The sequence below is a fragment of the Buteo buteo genome, chromosome 1 (assembly GCF_964188355.1).
Source record: "Buteo buteo chromosome 1, bButBut1.hap1.1, whole genome shotgun sequence".
Taxonomy (NCBI): domain Eukaryota; kingdom Metazoa; phylum Chordata; class Aves; order Accipitriformes; family Accipitridae; genus Buteo; species Buteo buteo.
Genome location: NC_134171.1, coordinates 83,938,524 through 83,957,942, shown reverse-complemented (window position 1 = coordinate 83,957,942; position 19,419 = coordinate 83,938,524). Strand labels below are relative to the sequence as shown.

The following is a 19,419-nucleotide window of genomic DNA, read 5'->3' as shown; positions in this document are numbered from 1 at the left end:
GATGCTTCATAGAACTGTAAAGTTTGGTTGAAGACATGTAAATGAAGAATTAACACTTCACTGTTAGGCCTAAAGCTGTGGTTTCATGTAACTATTCGTAGGGCAAGAAATCAGGTTAACGAGGTGCTGACCTCTTCACCCCCATTTATTGGCAATTAGTTCTTCACCCCACCTTTTCCCCCATATATAACTTGATTGCTTGGCCAGCCTGTGACCATAAATAGAAGTAATTGTTTTTGTAGGAAGACACAGGAATGCAGAGATGATGGTAGGGTGAGGTATCTTTTTAAAAACTAGTTTGTCTGACAAAGGACCTGTAAGTTTAAAGTCTAACTTAGGTTTAAAAGAAGCACTGTATTTGTCATGTTATTTCCTGCATGCATCTAGGTGCCTGATGAAAAGGCAGGGCACCTGCCTCATCAGTCATGAATATGGAGCAAGGTCTATGTTGGAACTACCCATGTTTTTTTTGAAAAAGATAAGGTTTCTGGGTTATCTTTTTTCTAGGGAACTTGTATTCCCAGGGAGCAGAGTGTCTCTGCGTCTAGGAAGGTTCCAACTTTTGTCCAGCTTTTATAAAAAGTTTTAATAAAAAATTGGTCTGTTTCTCAACAGTGCTGCCTGTGAACATATTGAGACGATGCAAGTATAGACATTACCTTTGCAACTGCGTATATTACATAACAAGTGTTGAACATGGTATTTGGTTTAGAAAAAAAAAACCCAACAAAAAACAACTTAAAGGCTGGGCTTTGAAAGCTGCTGGGATTTAGCTGGGTTAGAACTGATAAAGCATTAACAGGACTTCATGTTTTGTCATTAGTTATTCTAGTCAGGAAACTTGTTACAGAGTTGGAGCCCCAAGGCTCCATATCCAATCATTGATATGCGGAATATAACCTGCCATTACCTAGTGTGGGACTTATTTTCTTTGGTTTGATCGTTTTAGTGCAACAGTGAAGCAAACAGCATAGAGAAGATCCTTTTGGACACCAATTCTAGGCATGTAAAAGCCCTGCTGAAGGCTTTCTTCATAAACAGGAACTGACTTTTTTTTTGTAAGTTCTTTTCTTACTAGTCTTGGGCTCACTTGAAGAGTTCACTTCATCTTCATGTCCCAAAGATCTACTTCAGGCTTCAGGAACCCTGGGCACTCCAGCTGGAAATCGTAGTATGAGGGCAAACCTACCCAGGCTGCAGACATATCCTTTGCCCTGGGCATAGCACGGGGTGCAGTGAATAGACCAGGCTTCATGGTACTCATGCATGCTGCTCATGGCTGTGTGCGTCAAAACACTGTGTTGTTTTAAAGTGCTGGAGTGGGGAACCAGTGCTGATGGTGTTCTTTGCTTTGCATGCTTAGGTCTTGGCAGGTTGTTTGTAATGTGTATTTGTGGCACCTGTCCTGAGCAACATAACTGTTAAGGACCAGATCCAGTTCCTCAGCAGTGTTGCTGCACTGCTGGCAGCACTTAGTGTTTAAAAGATGACATTTTCGTACTGAATTAGGATGTGTGATCCAGCTAGGACGAGCGCAGGGTCACTGCGCTGGAATGACTCGATGCAAACGAGGGGGAGAAATCAATTGGAAAACTGCAGAGGACGCGGCTATGTTCACCAAATTTGACTCCTGTTGTGTTTAACTTTGACGGGGTTGCCCGGGAAGGAGGGAGAGATGCCAGCAAGGAGCTGCTTCTCTGGCCGCTTTCCCCTTGGGATGACGGGAGGGGAGCCGGCGGGTGAGCCGCTGCCGGTAGACCCCAGGGACCGCCGCGCAGAGGACGTGCCTTTCGCAGAAGTTTGTCCCTTGGCGGCGCCGGTCGGTCCAAGATGGCGGCGCCCAGCTGGTAGCTCACGTGTTCCGAGCAGGAGAGGCGGCGGTTCGCCGGGTCCGGCTCCGTCTCGAGTTCGCCATGTCGGGCCGCCAGGGAAACAAGCTGCCCAGCAACCTGCCCCAGCTCCAGAACCTCATCAAACGGGACCCCCATTCCTACACCGAAGAGGTACGGAGCCGGGGGGGCTCTTCGGGAAGCGGTGATGGGCTGTGCGGGTCCGGGGCGGGGGGGGGCAGGTGTTGCTCGGCAGCCCCCCCCCCGCCCCGCTCACCCCCCGTCCCGCTCACCCCCCGTGTGTTGTTGTGCTCAGTTTCTCCAGCAGTACCACCACTACCAGTCCCATGTGGAGATTTTCACCTTCCAGCCGGACAAGCCCAGTAAGGAGCTGGCCGAACTGGTGATGTTCCTGGCGCAGGTAGGCCGCTGTCCTTCTGAAAAATAATTTCGCGGCTGGCTTGCTTCGGCGGCCGCAGAGGCTTTGCCCGGAGCGCGATGGCCGTGGCGAGTTTGGCGCATTGGCCAAGGTTCGTGCAGCGGTTTTGTCCGTTTCCAGGCGTGCGAGGTGTTTGTGTTGGGCATTTGGTACCGCTTTTTAAAAAGGGATTCTTTCCCAGGGTCGTGAGGTGACCCCGGGTTTCCGCTAGCGAGTTCAGCTGGGTCTGTCTCTACCCAGGTCGCGCACTGCTACCCAGAACACATGGCCAGCTTTCCCCAGCAGCTGAAGGAGCTGCTCTCCTACCACCATACCGTCCTGGATGCCGACCTGCGCATGGTAAGGCCCGCACCGAAGCGCGTTTGGGGCAGACGGTGTCCTCTACGTGTGAGATCAGAGCTTACGGTTTGCTTTTCAGTTTTCTAACAAAGATGGAGACTGGAGAGTATGATGAAATTTTGGTTCCAATTCCCTGTTTTTCTCTTTCAGACATTCTGTAAGGCTTTGATCTTGTTAAGAAACAAGAATCTGATAAATCCGACGAGTTTGCTGGAGCTCTTCTTTCAACTGCTGCGGTGTCATGATAAGCTTCTACGAAAAGTAAGCCGTGCTTACGAAAACAGGTCTTGATTTCCAGTGGGTTTTGACCAAGTTGCCAGAAGTAATGCAGTGCTGGCAGGCAGCTGTTCTCCTTTCTTGGGTAACAAAAATAAGAGAGTTTAAAATAGCTCTGCTTTTTCAGCAATTGACAGTGCCAGAGGGAAGAATCGATCTGTGTGTTTGGTTAGTAATGAAGCTTGCTGCTGTAATCAGCTTTACCATGCTGTTGCAGGCTGTAGGCCTGTCCCGTGTTTGGAATTGAGCAGCTTGGATGCGTCTGCAGGTAAAAACTACAAACGCGTTGCTGTCAGAGCAGGCCTTACTGAAGTCTTTGTGAGAACTTCTGAGTAAAATACCTAAAACCAAACCAGCTGCTAGTTAAAGCCGTGTCTGGGGTTTTCTGCTGTAAAAGTGAAAATACTTGCTTTCTGCCACCAGGATTACTGAACTGGCCATCAGAACATGCCTGAAAGAAGCAGGAGTTATATTTTTTTTAAGCAATACTTCGTGCTGTTCATTTTCCTGCCTTACTGTTCTGTAAATTAAGTATGCTTTTCATAAAAATAGATAAGAATAAAGCATACATGAGACTTTACAGGATAACTTCTTGTTGTTTTTCCAACTGTAACTTAAAGGAGAAAATAGTGTTCTCAGTGGTGATCAGTTAGGTCTCATTTTAGTACTTCAGAGACTTTGGGGTAATAGTAACATATCTGCATTGCTCTCCGCATGACTTGCTTAGGTTACTCCCTATTATCTCTCTGTTTACAGACTTTGTATACTCACATCGTGTCCGACATCAAGAATGTCAATGCTAAACACAAAAACAATAAAGTAAACACAGTAAGTATTTTAGCTTTTAGATATACTTCAATTTACCCTCTTGATATTGCAAAAGACTTCTAATAAAAAGTGTTTCCAAACTTTGTTCTTAGACACTGCAGAACTTCATGTACACTATGTTGAGAGACAGCAATCCCACTGCTGCCAAGATATCTCTGGACGTGATGATTGAACTTTACAGAAGGAATATTTGGTAGGTTTGCCAGGCTCGTACTGATTCCCCCTTTATCATGGGGCAGCCGTCCTGACATCACTCATTGCATGTGGTGCAAAATGTAATGCTGTGGGGCTGTGACTTAAATATATTTATCTTCTTTCTGTTCCAGTGGGGCTGTATGTTGTGGCATGTAATTTAGCTGGGAGGAAATACTGTCTTGAATGAATTTTAGGAGTTATTTAGTTTGTATCTTTGACATTTAAGTTGAAACCGGTATGTAAATTGTATGTATTGCAGTCAAAACAGAAGTGGTGTGCAGCTGGCTTTTTTGAGCTTTTGCACATAAAAGTTGCTAATATTGGCATACAGCTTGTGGTGTACAGTGGAAAGAGGAATTTTGGTTTTGTTTTTTTTCTTGTTTTTTAAACTCTAAGTTAATTTTAGAAGACTGATCTAATGGGTGCTTTGAGTTTTGGCTTTTTTTGTGAAGCTATAATACAGCTCCTATTTTTAGTAGATGGCCTGAAAAATTGTTGCCTAGGTAAGTCTTGAAAGGAGTAGAAGCGCACTGACTACTGTCAGTTGCTGTCTTGTACCTAACATGTTGCTGAATTCTTCTGTTGTGTTACAAAATGCCAGAGCAGATGTTACCCAGTACTAGATTGCATGAGAAGACGGTAGTCTGTTCACTCCTGCTTGCTGCTTGACTGTAAAAACATCTTAAAGACTTTTAAGCGGTTCAGTTTGTAACTCCTTTGCTCTACTTGCTTCTTGCACAGAAATGAACTGTATAGAGAGATACAAATTCAAAACATGATACCGCTGCTGAGCAGAATGTTTACTGCTTATGTATCTCCAGAATAGATTAGATTATTACGAGGGAGAGAAAACAGGGAGCGCTGAAAAATTGTGTTGCTGAAAGGTAAAGACTTCTGTAGTTTTACGAAGTAGGTTGTTAAGTACGTGAGACTTGGTACAAAATAAAATTATTTCCTGCAGCTTTATTTCTTCTAAGTCTTTATTTTTAGAGCATAGTTTATCTCAACTATCCAGTTGATTTCCTAGTAAGTTAGGATTCTGCACTGATTTTTTTTATTTTTATTTTTTTAATCCTGGCACGGGGTTTATTTTCTTTTTATCAGTGGAAAAAGTGGTAATCTGTCTTCAGTTATTTTACTGGAGATTCTTTTTTCTGTCCCTTCAGTCACAGCATGAACTAGATGGAATGCAAGTGTGTCTGTTTATTTAGATGAAGCTACTGCTATGTTAGAAGAATAAAAGAAAATGACAGAAGCTTAACTTCTTTGTTTGCAAATCTGCTTGAAGTGTTGAGAGATTTGACTCTAATGAATCGTCCCGATTGTTAGGAGTCACATTTCAAGACACTTAATTTTCTGAGGATGACTTGAAATTGCCAAACTTAATGTTTTGCTTTGTTCCAGGAATGATGCCAAAACAGTAAATGTCATCACAACTGCCTGCTTTTCCAAAGTGACAAAGGTGAGAACAGAAATCCCTTGATGAAACTGGATTTTTCTTCTGGATGCAAGTTTTTATTTCGGTACTGTAGTTGCTAGCAGGCTTCACTGACGATTTGTCTTCTGCTTGTTGTATTTTCAAAATGCCATTTGTGTTGTGGGAGGAGGCGGCATTTGGTTCTTACGTGCAGAACAGCAGAATTGGAAGCTTGTCTTTTAACAAGTGCAGGCTGGTGTGGGGAGGGTACATATACTTCTCACTGCTGCTCAGAAGAGACTGTCACAGTTATTACCTCCTTGTAACCAGCACCGTAAGGCTCTCATTTGTCAAATGTGAAGAGAGCTGCTATCCTGCCTGGGGCTTGAGTAAATCTTAGGCCTTCTGTCATCTGTGTCACTTCTGCAGTGCTGGAGGTTTTAAGGACCTGTATTATAGTTTGAGGTAAGTTCTTACATTATGAAGGTCCAAAAGGTGTTCCATTCAATAAAAAAAACCAAACAACCAAAACTAACAAAAAACCCCCACCAACAAACCTGTATAAACTAATAGAAGTTTGGAATTCTGAGCACTGTCTCAGGTGTCGGTTGTGCTGGAGTTCCTGATAATGTTGGCATGGAGCAATTAAATTGAAATTGCTTTGAAGAATGATGGAAAGAGAATTTGCATCCTTACAAACTTGTTCCAGGCATTGTGGAAGCCCAGCTGCTTTTTGATTCTTTGCGTGCCTCTGACTGTTGAGGATGGGCAGCAAATATTGACTGTGTCTGTAAAACACCTGTGGCTTTCAGTCTGTGATTTGTTTTGCTTTCTGTTCATATCCATGCCTGTTAAAGAATTGGGAGAGCCTTCGCATGACCCAAGATGTGGATGTATGGCTGTTGTAAATACTCTTGTCAGTTTGTCCTCTCCTACATAAACTTACTTGGTTTTTCAGGTATTAGTTGCTAGTTTGAAGTTCTTTCTTGGGAGAGATGAAGATGAGAAACAAGACAGCGACTCAGAATCTGAGGTGGGTGTTGTGATTAAATCTTTTCCTCTCCGTTCTTCAAACTCTTAATTGGTCTGTCATCCTAGTGACCCTGGCTCTGCCATCTGTCTGCTTCTGTGTTACTTAGTTTTCCATCTTTTTTCTTCTAGATGTTTCTGCGCTTCACAAAAAAGTTTAGTGTTTTTGACAGCTGACCCCAACTGATAGCAGGATGCCTTTGCTGTCTGTCTAAAGGCTAATGCTAAGAGCTCCTTTGCTTTCCTTTTCTCCTTGTGAAGGATGCAATTCACTTTGAAGACCTAAGCAGGGGCTGGTCAGTCTGGCTCGTGAAGATGTGAATTGCTAGATGTGTATTGTAGAGTTGTGGGAAGAGGCTTTCACCTGGTGTATTCGAAGCTGGTTTAATTTTTTAGCTGTCCGTTTTGTCTTCAGTTTTCCCTTTTGTGCTCCACTTCCCCTTTGTGTACAAATGAACGTAACTCAGTTACTTGGAGAAGGCTGATAACCTAGCAGGATTTCAGTCTAGAACCTCCTAATACAGGATATCAATATTTGTCTGTGATTGAACAATACTCTCTAATTAACCAGCTGTAAAAACTACTGCGTTGATATGCTGTTAAGTGTTTGTGATCTCTATTGCATGTAGGTGTGTGGCTACTTTTATGGAATTGGTATTTTAAATGCTAGTATTTTTTTATGATGAAACTTAGGAAGAGGGAGAATTTTCAAATATAGTGCATGATCCTGAAAACATTGATACTGTTTGTTTCTCTGACTCCCATTTGAAGCCTGATATCACCTGAGTCTTGTTTTCCTTGCATTCTTTCTCAAGGACGATGTTCCCACAGCCAGAGATCTGATGATGCGGTATGCAACTAACAAGAAAACCACCAAGCGCAAGAAGAAACTGGAAAAAGCAATGAAGGTCCTCAAGGTGAGGAGGGTGGCGCCTGACTTGCCACCGTTTTAGCTTAATCCTTCAAGTGCAGAAATCTTGTTGTTGCCCCTGTTGACTTAGCTACGTTTTGTCATCCCTTCTAGGTAAAGGTCTTCAAGTGTTCTAGTGTCCGTTGGCCAGGCGTATGCCATGTTTGCTTGGAAGAGAGCTGTTCTGAAACAGACTTAATCTAGGTTGTGGATTAGTTCTGCTCTGGGTACCCTTTGTGTGGTCCCCTGCTTTAAAGTATGTGGTGTCTTGATAAGTAGCTTTTTAATGCAGCTCCTGTTGCCTCTTAAGTCAGGTGGCAGAAAACCCTACGCAGTTGAAAAGAGTGATAGTTTACTTGTTAAATCTAAGTGCCTCTTTTTGAAGAGAAGAATGGCAAATAGCAGCTTTTAACAGCAGCCTGAAACTGAAGCACTTGCAGCTTTTCAATGGAGAGAAAAAGACTTTCTTACTCTCTTTGCCATGCAGAAACAGAAGAAGAAGAGCAAACCAGAGGTGTTCAACTTTTCTGCTATTCACTTGATTCATGATCCCCAAGGTAAGCATGCATTGTATTTTGTCTTTTTTCAAGTTATGTGTTAATCCCAGACACTGAAGCTTAGATGCAACTCTGCAAGGAGAATTAAAGTGACAAGTAGATACAAATGTGACAATGTGATACTTGCAGTGTGCTTTATCCTAGAGTTTGATAGCACTTCAGAAAACTGAGATCAGTCCTGTTGTGCTTACTGTAGTGGAACATACGTAGATGGTCAGACAAGGAAGGAGCAATATTACATCATCTGCTTCAGGTTGCTACAGATAGGATGTGGCTCTCAACCTCTTTCTTGTATGTGCGCAGGCCATAATTTGGTGAATGGGGATTAGTTTATCTATTAGTATATCGCTTCTTTTGCTTACCCCCTTCAAAAATGTATTTCTGTTACTAGTCTGATGTCTGATGTTTGTCTAATATCATGCAACTTGGTCTTAGTCTGATCTAGTGAACCTCTGGGGATTTTGTTTTTCAGATCAACCCAAAATGTATCTAAAATCTAGCTTTAAATACTGACCCTGTGCTTATGATGTTATGGAACTTCTGCGCGTTTTCCCCACTGCTGAACCTGTGCACAGTTTTAGACCTAGGCTTGTAAGAAGAAAAATAACCCATTGAGAGAAGTGCTCTGGCCACCTTGAATTTCTTCTGTGCAAGGGCACTGGGGCTTAAAAGAAAAAAACAAATCTAACTGCCTTTTTTAAACTAATCCCAGCTAAGTTCTGCATTATGCTCTTTAAGTCTACCACAAATCTGTTATTGTGTCTTCTAGACTTTGCAGAGAAACTGCTGAAGCAGCTGGAGAACTGTAAGGAGCGATTTGAAGTGAAGATGATGCTCATGGACCTAATATCTAGGCTAGTTGGAATACATGAGGTACATATTCTCATAATTTTCTAATGGTCTGATGGTAGCAAGCCTCGTTTGGGTGGTGGCATGCTCTGGCCTTGTGCCTCTGGAAGATGAGGTTTAATTTGCCTCTATGTTGAAAAGTGCAGATGTATGGTCACGTAGTTGCCAGTGGGCGTCATGGCATGGCACAGTGGCATAGACTTGTGCGGTACTAAGCGAGCTCTGCTAGAGAAAACTTGTTGGTCTGGAATAGCTGAGTTGTCTCTAACAGATAGAGGAGAACATGTGTTTTTCAAGACCTGTGTGCTCCTGGGAGGTTCTTCAAAGGAGAAAGGCTTTTCAAAGGAGTCCAGCAATCGCTGATCAACAGCATTTTCTGAGGTACAGCCACAGTGTGATCAAAATTACTGGAGTCTATTTCCGTTTTGGGAGATAAGATTGTGTCCTCATGGCAAAGGGAAGCAGCACGTTGTAGGATGATGCAGCAGAGTGCCCTAATTTGAATTCTGTGCAGTCTGACAAGAACCACTCTGGATTTCACAGAGTTTGGGATTGAGCCTTTTATATCCTTTGTACAAATCATTTCCTCATCTCCACATATATCAGACTCAAGGCAGGAGAATGCGTCATGCAGTAAAGTCCAAGGCATTTGGAGAGCACGCTATATAGGATCGTTGATGGTTTTACGGTGTATCTGCATATGAAGGTGATCTCAAGTTAAAAGACAAGAAGCTAATCTGTTACAACTTCTTTCTTGCAGCTTTTTCTTTTTAATTACTACCCCTTCATTCAGAGATTCCTACAGCCCCATCAGAGAGGTAAGTAGCTACTAGTAGGTAACACTGCTGGTCCGTTGTGTCACACGTACAGTCAGTTCTTAGAAGTGGTGCTGTAAATGAGTAAGTAGCAGTAGCTTAGCAGGTAGTAGGAAATGAGTAGTCCAGAGAGTGTGGATGAAGGAGGTAAAAGGCCCTGACTTACAGAAGTGTAAAGCCCTTTCGACTTTTATGGAAGCTGTGCGCGCTCAGTGCTCCTTAGCTGAGCATTTGAGGAACTCTAGCAGTGGAATAAGCAAATCTTCTGAGCCCCTAGTTCTTTGCAAATCCTGACTAGTTGAGCAAAGCATGACTCCCTTTGGCTCCTTTGTTTTACTGGTGTTTCACTTTAGTTCTAGAGCATTTCTTTTTGTCTTAGCTGGCTGTTAAGGGCCTGCAGTGCTGCTGGGGTGGAGACCAGATGAGTTCCTAATGCTTGGTGGGAGAGGAGAAATAGTTGTCCCAAATAACCTCAGACTGAAATGGTTTTGAGACTTAGAGTGAGCAGCTTGTTGAGTTAGCTGTGTTGGTGGATGTGTTCATTGGCTAGAGTAAGCTGCAGCAATACACTTTGGCATCTTCTTCCCACTCTTCTTTTCTTCCAGAAGTGACAAAGATTCTTCTGTTTGCTGCACAGGCTTCACATCAGCTGGTACCACCTGAGGTCAGTACCCAGCTATATCTGGTGATGTTAAAAGCAGACAGCAGGCCAGCATGGAAATACAACCAAGTGCTTTCATGAGGAGGGGGGAAAAGGGAATCTGGTCAAACCCTTTGTCTTTATAAGGTTATGGTAATTTTGGCTACTTCTGCAACTTGCAAGGGATTGTTCTGTATAAAGGGTATGAAAAAAAACCAACTATGTCTGCTGCCTTAATTTCTGCAAGAGAATTTGTGTCTAGAAAATATTTGCAGGCTATAGTGACAAGTCCTGAGCTCTATCTTTCTGTGAAAAGGGCTCTGTTGTCTGTTAATAACGTGTAATCATTTTTACCATTTTATTAAGTATGCATTAAGTTTATATAACCTTTTTTCTTATTTTCAGATTATCCAGTCAGTGTTAATGACCATTGCCAACAACTTTGTCACTGACAAGAATTCTGGGGAGGTCATGACCGTGGGGTGGGTAAAGAATCTTAGAAAAACTGCAAACCTCTTTCACTGTGGACAAATATTTTTCTTTTTTTAAACCACCTGCAGCTTAGTCCTGTCATTCATACTACCCTTTCAAGAACCTGCTTGAATAAAAACAAGTTAGGACAGTATCTCAGCATAAACTTTCCCTATTTTTGGCAGTGTTTTAAATTCCCTGGAATGATGGGTTTCTGTGCTCAGTGCTGTGACTTAACTCTTCTGGATTTCGTGATGGTGTGGGCTTTTTTGCTTTCTAGTTTGGCCTTGTAGTTTTCAGCCTTCCTGGTTATTGTTATTTCTACTTTGAGGGCAGACCTCTTGGCTATGAATGAATATATTTGTATATACTCAGTGAGTGGCTAGCAGCATAGTTCAGGACTCTTAACTTAAATGTTTTGTGGATGAAGTTTCACTACTGACAAGAAATTTAAATGTTGCTTTTAGTGACTGCAGTGTACTTTGGTTGACTAGTCAGGAGAGGTATGTGTGAAAGCTCTAATGTAAGTGCAGTAGAGAATGATCGGTAAATGTAGGAGAGAGCTGAACTGTCTTTGAAGCACTCAACAGGGGCAGACTATTGTGTGTAGTAGACACGCTGTGAATATTTTGTGAGCTATTCCTTTTCCTCTTGGCATGGTTTTAATCCAAGTATTTAGCATACTAAGTGTGTGCATGAAGATGGTTTAAAAGGGAACTTGTGTGAGCCTGCGGACTTCTGTTATCCTGTCCCTAGCCTGCTCATTGTTGCTTCCAGAACTGTTTCTTGATTTTTTTTAAAATTTTTTTTTCTTGGCCTGGTGGTTGACTACTTTTCCTGTCTGCCTGGACCCAGACTTCAGTTGCGGACTCCTGAGGCCTAGGATCAGACAAAATAATGGCTGGGTAGTAGAATATGGGCCAAAGATTTTGGAGGGTTTTGGAGAACCATGGCACGGAGAGCTCCTTGTGATGTTCTCCTCTGTTACATTAAATGTTGTATAAGGTTCTTCAAATTCTAGATAATTAAGTCTATTACTGGGCCAGTGGGAGTGCCTCTCAACTGTGGTGTTCAGAATATAATTCACTTCCAATTTTTTAGAATCAATGCAATAAAAGAAATCACTGCGAGATGTCCATTAGCCATGACTGAAGATCTGCTCCAAGACCTCGTTCAGTACAAGAATCATAAAAATAAAAGTAAGTGTATTACATGGATATGGCTTTTAAATCTTTATTCTCCTCTATCATCTGGTCCTCCATTGTTACCGCCTTCACAATAGTGATGTCTTAATTGTTTTTTATGTGAGCTGAGAGGTATCATTTTCAATATGTGTGTTGCATTTCTCTGTATTTGGGGTGTATATACATAGGAGACAAAACAGTCAAGGGTAGTTAGGGCGATTTAGCCCTAAGGAAGAGCTGCATCCTGCATTGGAGAAACCGGAGGGAGCTATAACTTCAGAAAAAGGCATGAGCAGGCTGTAAATACTGACTATTGGAGTGGGCTTTCATTTTGCTCAGAATTATGCTTTTCTGTACTTATTCCTGACTCTCCTTTTTATTTTTCTGGGTAGATGTGATGATGGCTGCAAGAACTTTGATACACCTTTTCCGTTCTCTGAATCCAGAGATGCTGCAGAAGAAATTCAGGGCAAGTGTTATTTCATGTGCATTGCATTCACCATAAACATAGGCTCATGTGCTCAAAAATGATGAGAACTGGTCTTGTAGCCTCTTCAGAATGAGGTGGAATCACACCTGCCTTCTTCCTCTGCCTGCTCCCTTGCTGCCTTTTTATGTGGTGCGCTTTGATTTCAAGATTTTCTTAGTTCAAATTTATCAAACTCATTGACAGAAGGATCATGCTACAGAACCTTGCCTATATTTCTAGAGCTTGTTCAACTTTTTAGTAATTCAAGATTTCTTCTTATTTTATCAGGCAGAATTTATCTTTCCCACTCGCACTCTTCTCTCCCCAAAATTTTTTCATGGATTTGTGGACATTTAAATAGCAGCCTGCTTAACATGTATTTTGTTAACTTACAGGGTAAGCCTACTGAGGCCTCGTCGGAAGCCAGGATTCATGAATATGGAGAACTGGATGCCAAAGATTATATTCCAGGAGCAGAAGTTTTGGATGTTGAGAGTCAAAAGGAAAAGGGAGGAACCCAAGAGGAAGGTTGGCCTTTTTTTTTCTTTTTTTATTTTACCACTTCTATTTTGAGCATCATTGTCACTAAGATTTTATTCGGACATTAAGCTTGCTGTTTGCACATTTCATTTGCTGCTGTCACATGCTGCATGGCTCGCACATGTCTGTATTTGTCCATTAAGAAGCACTGATACTATCTCTGAGTAAGTGTAGTTTGTTACTGTATGTTGCTTTGTATGATAGACACTGAGGGATGAAAAAGCAGAAGGACAGACATTGTACGGCTATGAAACTTGATGTGTTCAGATATTACTAAAGAAAAGTTTTTGTTGTGTATTATAAAACACTGAAATAGTACTTTGAAATAGTATTTGGCTTCTGTAATTCACTTCCTGTGTAAATGCTCCACACAACCTGGAACTCCTGCCTTAATCAGGAAAAAAAAGATGGGGAGGGACTTGAAAATCAAGCCAGAAGAGTTTGGCAAATCAAGCCTGAGGGCATTGGAGGTATAGCAGTGGAGGAGTTCATTCCTCCAGCATAGCGTCATGTTTCTTATGTATGTGAATGCAGCGATTAGTATAACAATCTGCTTTGGCTTCTGAAGCTGATAACTTTAGTACATGAGTCAGTTCGAACAACGGTGAAGAGCAGCAATGCATATATGGTAGAGAGTAACTTGGCTATAAATTGCATTGCATTGCTTCCCTCCTTGGCTTAGATGGCAGGGAGCAGGGAACACCATTACTGAACAGTGTAATAAGGATTACCACCTGTATTCAGCAACTGTCCCAAATGCACTTTGTTTTGAGGATCTTTAACTTCAGGTGAGAGTTAAGCTTTGCAAAGCGTAGCATTATGGTACAGCTGGCTGAGACACTGACTTGTTGCAAACTGCTTTGGGTATTTTCTGTGCTTGCCTTGGTTTGGAGTGAATGAGGTGTACATAAATGCATTTCCTGTAAAGGCTCAGGTCACTGTTGTTCCAGGTTTGTTGAAAGCTCATAATAAATAAATGTATTAAGGTGGCTGCAGCTCACTGTAATGACAAAATACACCAGCTGTTTTCAGTGGTCTGTTGGAGGGGGGTGTGCGTGTGTTTTCCAAGACCTCACACTGCCATATGCAGTTATCACTACAAAAATTGGTGTCTGTAACTGAATGTGCATGTGATGTGGGCATACTAAAAATCCAAGCTTAGTTTTTTTGCACAGCTCTGAATCAGTTGTAAGCCAGACGGAATTTGGTAGTTGAACTTGCCAGTGGGAAAGCATGGGAGCTGCTGGTCTGTTCAACTGTGGATGTCTTCTAAAAATCATTACACATAGTCATCAGACGTATGAAGTATCTTATGTCTTTGTAATGTCTATGTAGTTCTAAGGCTGGGATACCGAGACCCTACAGCTTGCCTGTTTGGTAAGCATGTCCCCGGCATAAATGCAGTTAGATAGGTAATGAAAGACAGTGAGAGCTTGTAATCCAATCTTAAATTATTTAAAACTGAAGCACTTAAGCTGAATCTGTATTAACAGCTCTGTGCATTTCTTCCCCTGAGCAGATGGATGGGAAAGCGCTAGTCTGAGCGAGGAAGAAGATAATGAAGATGGAGAATGGATTGATGTGCATCACTCCTCAGATGAGGAGCAGCAAGAAGTAGTGAGTTCCAAGTGTCTTCTACCCCAAATACAAATCAGTTTTGTTAATAGCGGACCAGATTCTCTTGCTCTGTACCTTCATGCGTCTGCTCATAAATTAACTATACAGGGCTGAGCAGTAAATTGACCAGAATCAATGAGGTTGAAGTATTACTTGTGCTGAAATATGTGTGGTGTTAGGGTGAGGAGCAGAGATGGGGGATTTCTGGCCCAGTGCTAAATTCCTTCAAAGGAATTCCTTCAAAATAAATGGTGTTTACAGGAGTGCTTTTATTCACTCTGAAATACGGAGTAGGTGTGCTTCTTTATTCTCATACTAGATGTTAGATATAAGACTATGAAAATCCAAACACCTGGTTGTAGCATTTCCCAACAATATTGCCCCATGTTGGTATTTGCGAGGCAAGGGTCATGGATTGCAGCATAGAAGTGGTTTGCAAAGCTCTAGATGATTCTTCTTTTGTACTTTCTTCAAAAGGCGGAGAAGGTGAAAAGCATGCCCATAGAGGAACGAAAAGCCAAAGCTGCAGCAGTCAGTACAAGCAGGCTGCTAACTCAAGAAGACTTCCACAAAATACGCCTTGCCCAGCTTTCCAAAGAACTTAATTCTGCACCTGGCAAAGCTGCAAAGAGGAAAAATATTGAAATAGATGATGATGAGGAGGAGGGAAGGTAGGATATGGACTATTAATGCGTGCTTTCTCTTCCCTATAATTTGTTGATACAGCTTTTAATGCCAGCAGGGCACAGAGCTCTGTTGTTGTTCAGTGTCTGCTGGCGACAGGTGGCAAACAGCCACGCAGCCTAGAATGGATCCTGGCCCACGGGATTTGTTTATACCTGGGAGAAAAGACAAGAGGGGACGATGGAAACTGAGACTGTTTTGCTTGTTCAGACCAATGGGCATGTGGGGTTTATTTGTAGCAGTAGTTGCATGGTTATATCTCCAGAGTTCCTTAAACTTTGTGGATAAAGCAGGACTTGAAAAACAGTACTGAAAGACTTCTGTAAGGGTTGTCCCAAGCATGAGGATTAGCCTGAGAGAGAGAACAAGAAGCGCTTGTGTGAAAGTTTATAGGAAGACAATGGCGTAAGAGATGGGTGAGAGACAACGGGTCAAGAGGGCATATTGTTTTTCTTGCCAGATGAAGTTTTGTGTATGATGGCCTTTTGTTGGATTTTTGTGTGTGTAGGGGAGAGTTGCTTTCACTCAGAGATATTGAACATCTGCATAAGAAGCCTAAATCAGACAAGGAGACCAGGCTGGCAACTGCAATGGTGAGGAATGGGGCTATTTCATATGCTCTGTTTTTCTAGATTTGGGTTTGGGTTTTTTTTGTCTCCTGCAGAAGGAGGAGGTGGTGGGGTTGCATCTGTAAGATGGGTGCCAAGCTACCATCTGTATTTTGAGAAATGTTTTGTCTAGTTTTTTGCTGTTGCATCTTGGCTGTAACAAATAAACAGCCTCTTGCTGGTCACAGGTGATGATGAAAATAGACACACCCAGTTTTCAGTGTGACTTAAGAAATAGAGCCAGCATGGAAGAATGCATGTAACATACATAGAAAGTCATCCTGAACCTGGATTTATTGTTACTGCCACAGAACCTGTCACCTTCAGCAGCTGATGTTAACTGTAGGGAAAGGAAAATGATGCCCTATTGTTATATTACATTGTCTCTTCTAGGCTGGAAAAACAGACAGAAAAGAATTTGTGAAAAAGAAAACAAGAATTAACCCATTTGCCAGCTCTTCCAACAAAGAAAAGAAAAAGCACAAGAACTTCATGATGATGAGATATAGCCATAGTGTCCGGACAAAAAATAAGCGTTCTTTCAGGGAAAAACAGGTAATATTTAATGCTGAAAATAGATGGGGCAGTCTGAGCAGTAGAGTTATAATGCAGGTGAAGTGCTGTCTATCCTGTGCCCTAAGTTGTTGCTGTTCACTTTGATGATTTAGTAGCTGGAAAGGACTGTGGGCTAGGTGGCTTCCCTTGAATCCTACCCCAGAGGAGGTATATCAGAGATCGTGGTGGCGAAGAATACTTTTGTTGGTCTCCTTAATATGCATCAAGGACCAAGCCCTGTTGCAGAGTCATGTGTAGGTTAGGAAGGCAATGATTATGTGGTTTGTTTTCCTTTATATAAATTAAAGATCATGTTAGGATTCTGCCTATAATCCTGTGATAGAAGAAGCGTTTCCCTGACATGGAGGAGCTGTTTTTCATGACAAGCTCTTAGTGTGTTTCTTCACTCTCCATATTCCTTCTTTGACCTTTCTCCTGTTACTGTCATATTATGGACTCGTCTGTCCTGCCCTTGATGTCACCTAATAGCTTGTCACAAATGTACTTAAAGCACAGACATAAATGGTATTTATTACCTATTTGAAACTGTTTAGGGAAAAAAAAAAAGGCTTCAGTTTAGCCTGTGACAGTAGTTTCACAATACGCCGCTCTCAGCGGTGAAGCCCTTGCCTTCTGCGCTTCCTCAGCTATAAGCTTGGCCACAGCCCTCATGAAAGGGTATACAAGCTACAAACATGTATTTGGCAGTCCAGTTACTGTGTGTTCCTGCAGGCAGCTGTGCCAAGGGTAGCTGAAGGGATATCTAAAAGGCAAGGCAGAAGATTCAGGGCATGACTTTGTTCCTGAAGGCATTGGGCAGGGAGCCCATGTGGCTCCCCCAGGTGACTGCGGTTAGATGAGCCGGCAAGAATGGAGTGTGGACAGGGAGCCCCCCTGCTCCTGTGATAAACCTCAGCTGGGGATAATCACTGAGCTGTGTGTGGCAGCTGTTGCCAGAGCATCGGTGTAGGCATATTGCCTTGCTTTGCTGTATTTCACCTTGGCAGGGTAGGTCTGTGCTAACAACAAAAATCTGCCTTAAAACCCTTTTATCTAACCTGGCAGATGGCCAGTCTAGGGCTTTACAGGGTGTTATAAAGTTGAATCCCTTTGAACATGTTCCAAGAAAAACTTTTAGAGTAATCCAATTATGCAGGGGTCTTGGTTTTGTGTGGTATAAATTTTTGTGTTTTCTTGCTAGGTTCTGTCTTGTGCTAGAGTGCACTCGCATGCTTCTTTTACAAACCCTCGTTTGTGAGTTGCTAAGCAGCAAGACTGAAACTGTTTATAGATTCAATAGAGAGAACATGTCTTAAGTGTTTCTGTTAAATAGGAAGACTTGGACTTAACATTCTCTGTAGTCTTTTTAATTGCTATCATTCTGCCTCACACCAAATAAGGCTGACCACATCAACCCAGCTCTCAAAACGCACAAAAAAGGTTGCAAACAAACAATCCAGGCACTTCTAGGAAACTGCTGTTTACAATGATTCTTATATTTGGCTCACTTTTTAGAAAAAGCTGTCTTGAATCGTTTCAGTCTTTATTCCCGATTAATGTTTCAACTTTAAATGTACCAGCTAAAAAGTGAAAGAAGAATTTTTTTCATATGTTTTTCACTAAAGTTATGCCACAGCATCAGTTCCGTTGACCATCATTTGGAAATAACTGGTAAAAGTGGGTTGGAGTACCGTAGTTGGAGGATACTCTGTTCTGCTGTCCTCTTTGGTGGTGGAATAAAATGGACTCGTCTATAGTCCAGAGCTAAGATCCCCTTACCAACTAAAACATGTCTGAAATAAACAACAAAATCTCTTTAGAGTGATTTGGCACTTGTAAAAATTGCAGCATCCCTTCTTCCCCCCTTGAAAGGAAGCTTTGTAATACTCTTTCAAACAATGCCATTTAATCCTATGTACCTCAAAGCTAGACTGAACAAATTGAAGGGGGTTGTTAATGTGATAATGTTGTTGTCTCTTTAATTAATATTCTTCTTACCTGAATACTGCACTCTTGTTTCATACTTAGCTGGCTCTTCGAGATGCACTTCTGAAAAAGAGAAGACGGCTGCTGAAATAACGAAACAGTAATGGAGAGAAATGATCACCCTTGAAAAAATAGCCCTAGAAATGCTTATTTCCACCCACCACTATCCTGAAGGAAAACAGGGACTGAAATGCCTTATGGATTTATCTCTATTCTGTTCAGAATTACACACTGAACACTTCCAAGCTGTTGGATATTGTATCTATAGGACAGACAGAAGAGGCCTTAATCCTTGTAGGATTTTGATTTTTTTATTTTTCTTAAACATTCTAGGGTAGCAGGCAATTATCTTTTATTGAGTATAACTTAGAGCTGGTTTTGTATTTGTAAGTTTTAAAACATAAAACCTTATTGTAAAAATATTTTACTTGAAGCAATTCCAGAATAGGTAATTGGAAAGAAAAAGAATATTCCGGCTCAGTCTATAAAGTATGTGTATATAACATCTGTGCCTGTCTTATGGATATGTTTTTACAGACTAAGCCATTTCCTAAGTGGCTGTTTTCTACGTGTTTAATAATAATAAAACCAAATCCTTGTAATACAGGTAAGTTCAACTGAACAGTTATGGGGAAGAATAGTTTCATTATAATTTATGAAGAAAACAAGAATAAAATTAATATATGGGAGATGGTTTTCATGTTGCAATTTAAATAGAAAGGTAGTATCGCATGCAGGAGAACTAAGGTATCTTTTCTATATCAGTGTGTCTTGTGGTGGGACTTGCTGGTGTCTGGTTTGTGAAGTATATATGAGAATAACATGCGTCTGTGTCTTCCTTACTTCAAAGGTTGAACTTTTGCATCAGCCTTGACCTCTGCTGGGCCCATTAATGGGTTCTTTGTTCCTTACCCAGCCATCTGTTTTAATGGAAACATGGAGGAGCTGTTCATATCACGCTTTGTCAAATTTTGTTTGAAAGGGATTTTCTTGTGGGGCAGAAACAGGTGCCACACGCACAGTACAATGGAAAAGCTGTTGGTGGGGTGTTTTTTCCTTTCTTCTTAGGAAACCAGCTTAATGTTTATATTCTATATGGGAATTCACTCAGCTTAGGTATGTTTGTTATGTTGAATACACAATTGTATTCACTTTAATTATGATTATTTTTCTTGTTTGTGG

At 41.7% G+C, this 19,419-nt stretch overlaps 1 protein-coding gene across 2 annotated transcripts; it reads left to right on the top strand.

Annotated features, from left to right (window-relative positions):
* Positions 1-1,815: 1,815 nt before the first annotated feature.
* Positions 1,816-18,746, top strand: SDAD1 (SDA1 domain containing 1). Of its 2 annotated transcripts, XM_075039039.1 has the most exons (22): positions 1,816-2,003; positions 2,146-2,250; positions 2,509-2,607; positions 2,758-2,868; positions 3,640-3,711; positions 3,804-3,904; positions 5,311-5,368; positions 6,282-6,356; positions 7,168-7,269; positions 7,750-7,819; positions 8,589-8,692; positions 9,429-9,486; positions 10,089-10,147; positions 10,529-10,605; positions 11,696-11,793; positions 12,171-12,247; positions 12,643-12,775; positions 14,307-14,404; positions 14,882-15,075; positions 15,597-15,681; positions 16,090-16,251; positions 18,280-18,746. In XM_075039039.1, the coding sequence occupies exons 1-22, from the start codon at positions 1,914-1,916 to the stop codon at positions 18,328-18,330; spliced, it is 2,079 nt and encodes a 692-aa protein (XP_074895140.1). In that variant the 5' UTR covers positions 1,816-1,913; the 3' UTR covers positions 18,331-18,746. The 2 variants fall into 2 exon arrangements, with proteins under 2 accessions (XP_074895140.1, XP_074895149.1); XM_075039048.1 differs by lacking the exons at positions 1,816-2,003; positions 2,146-2,250; positions 2,509-2,607; positions 2,758-2,868 and adding an exon at positions 3,058-3,151.
* Positions 18,747-19,419: the final 673 nt, after the last annotated feature.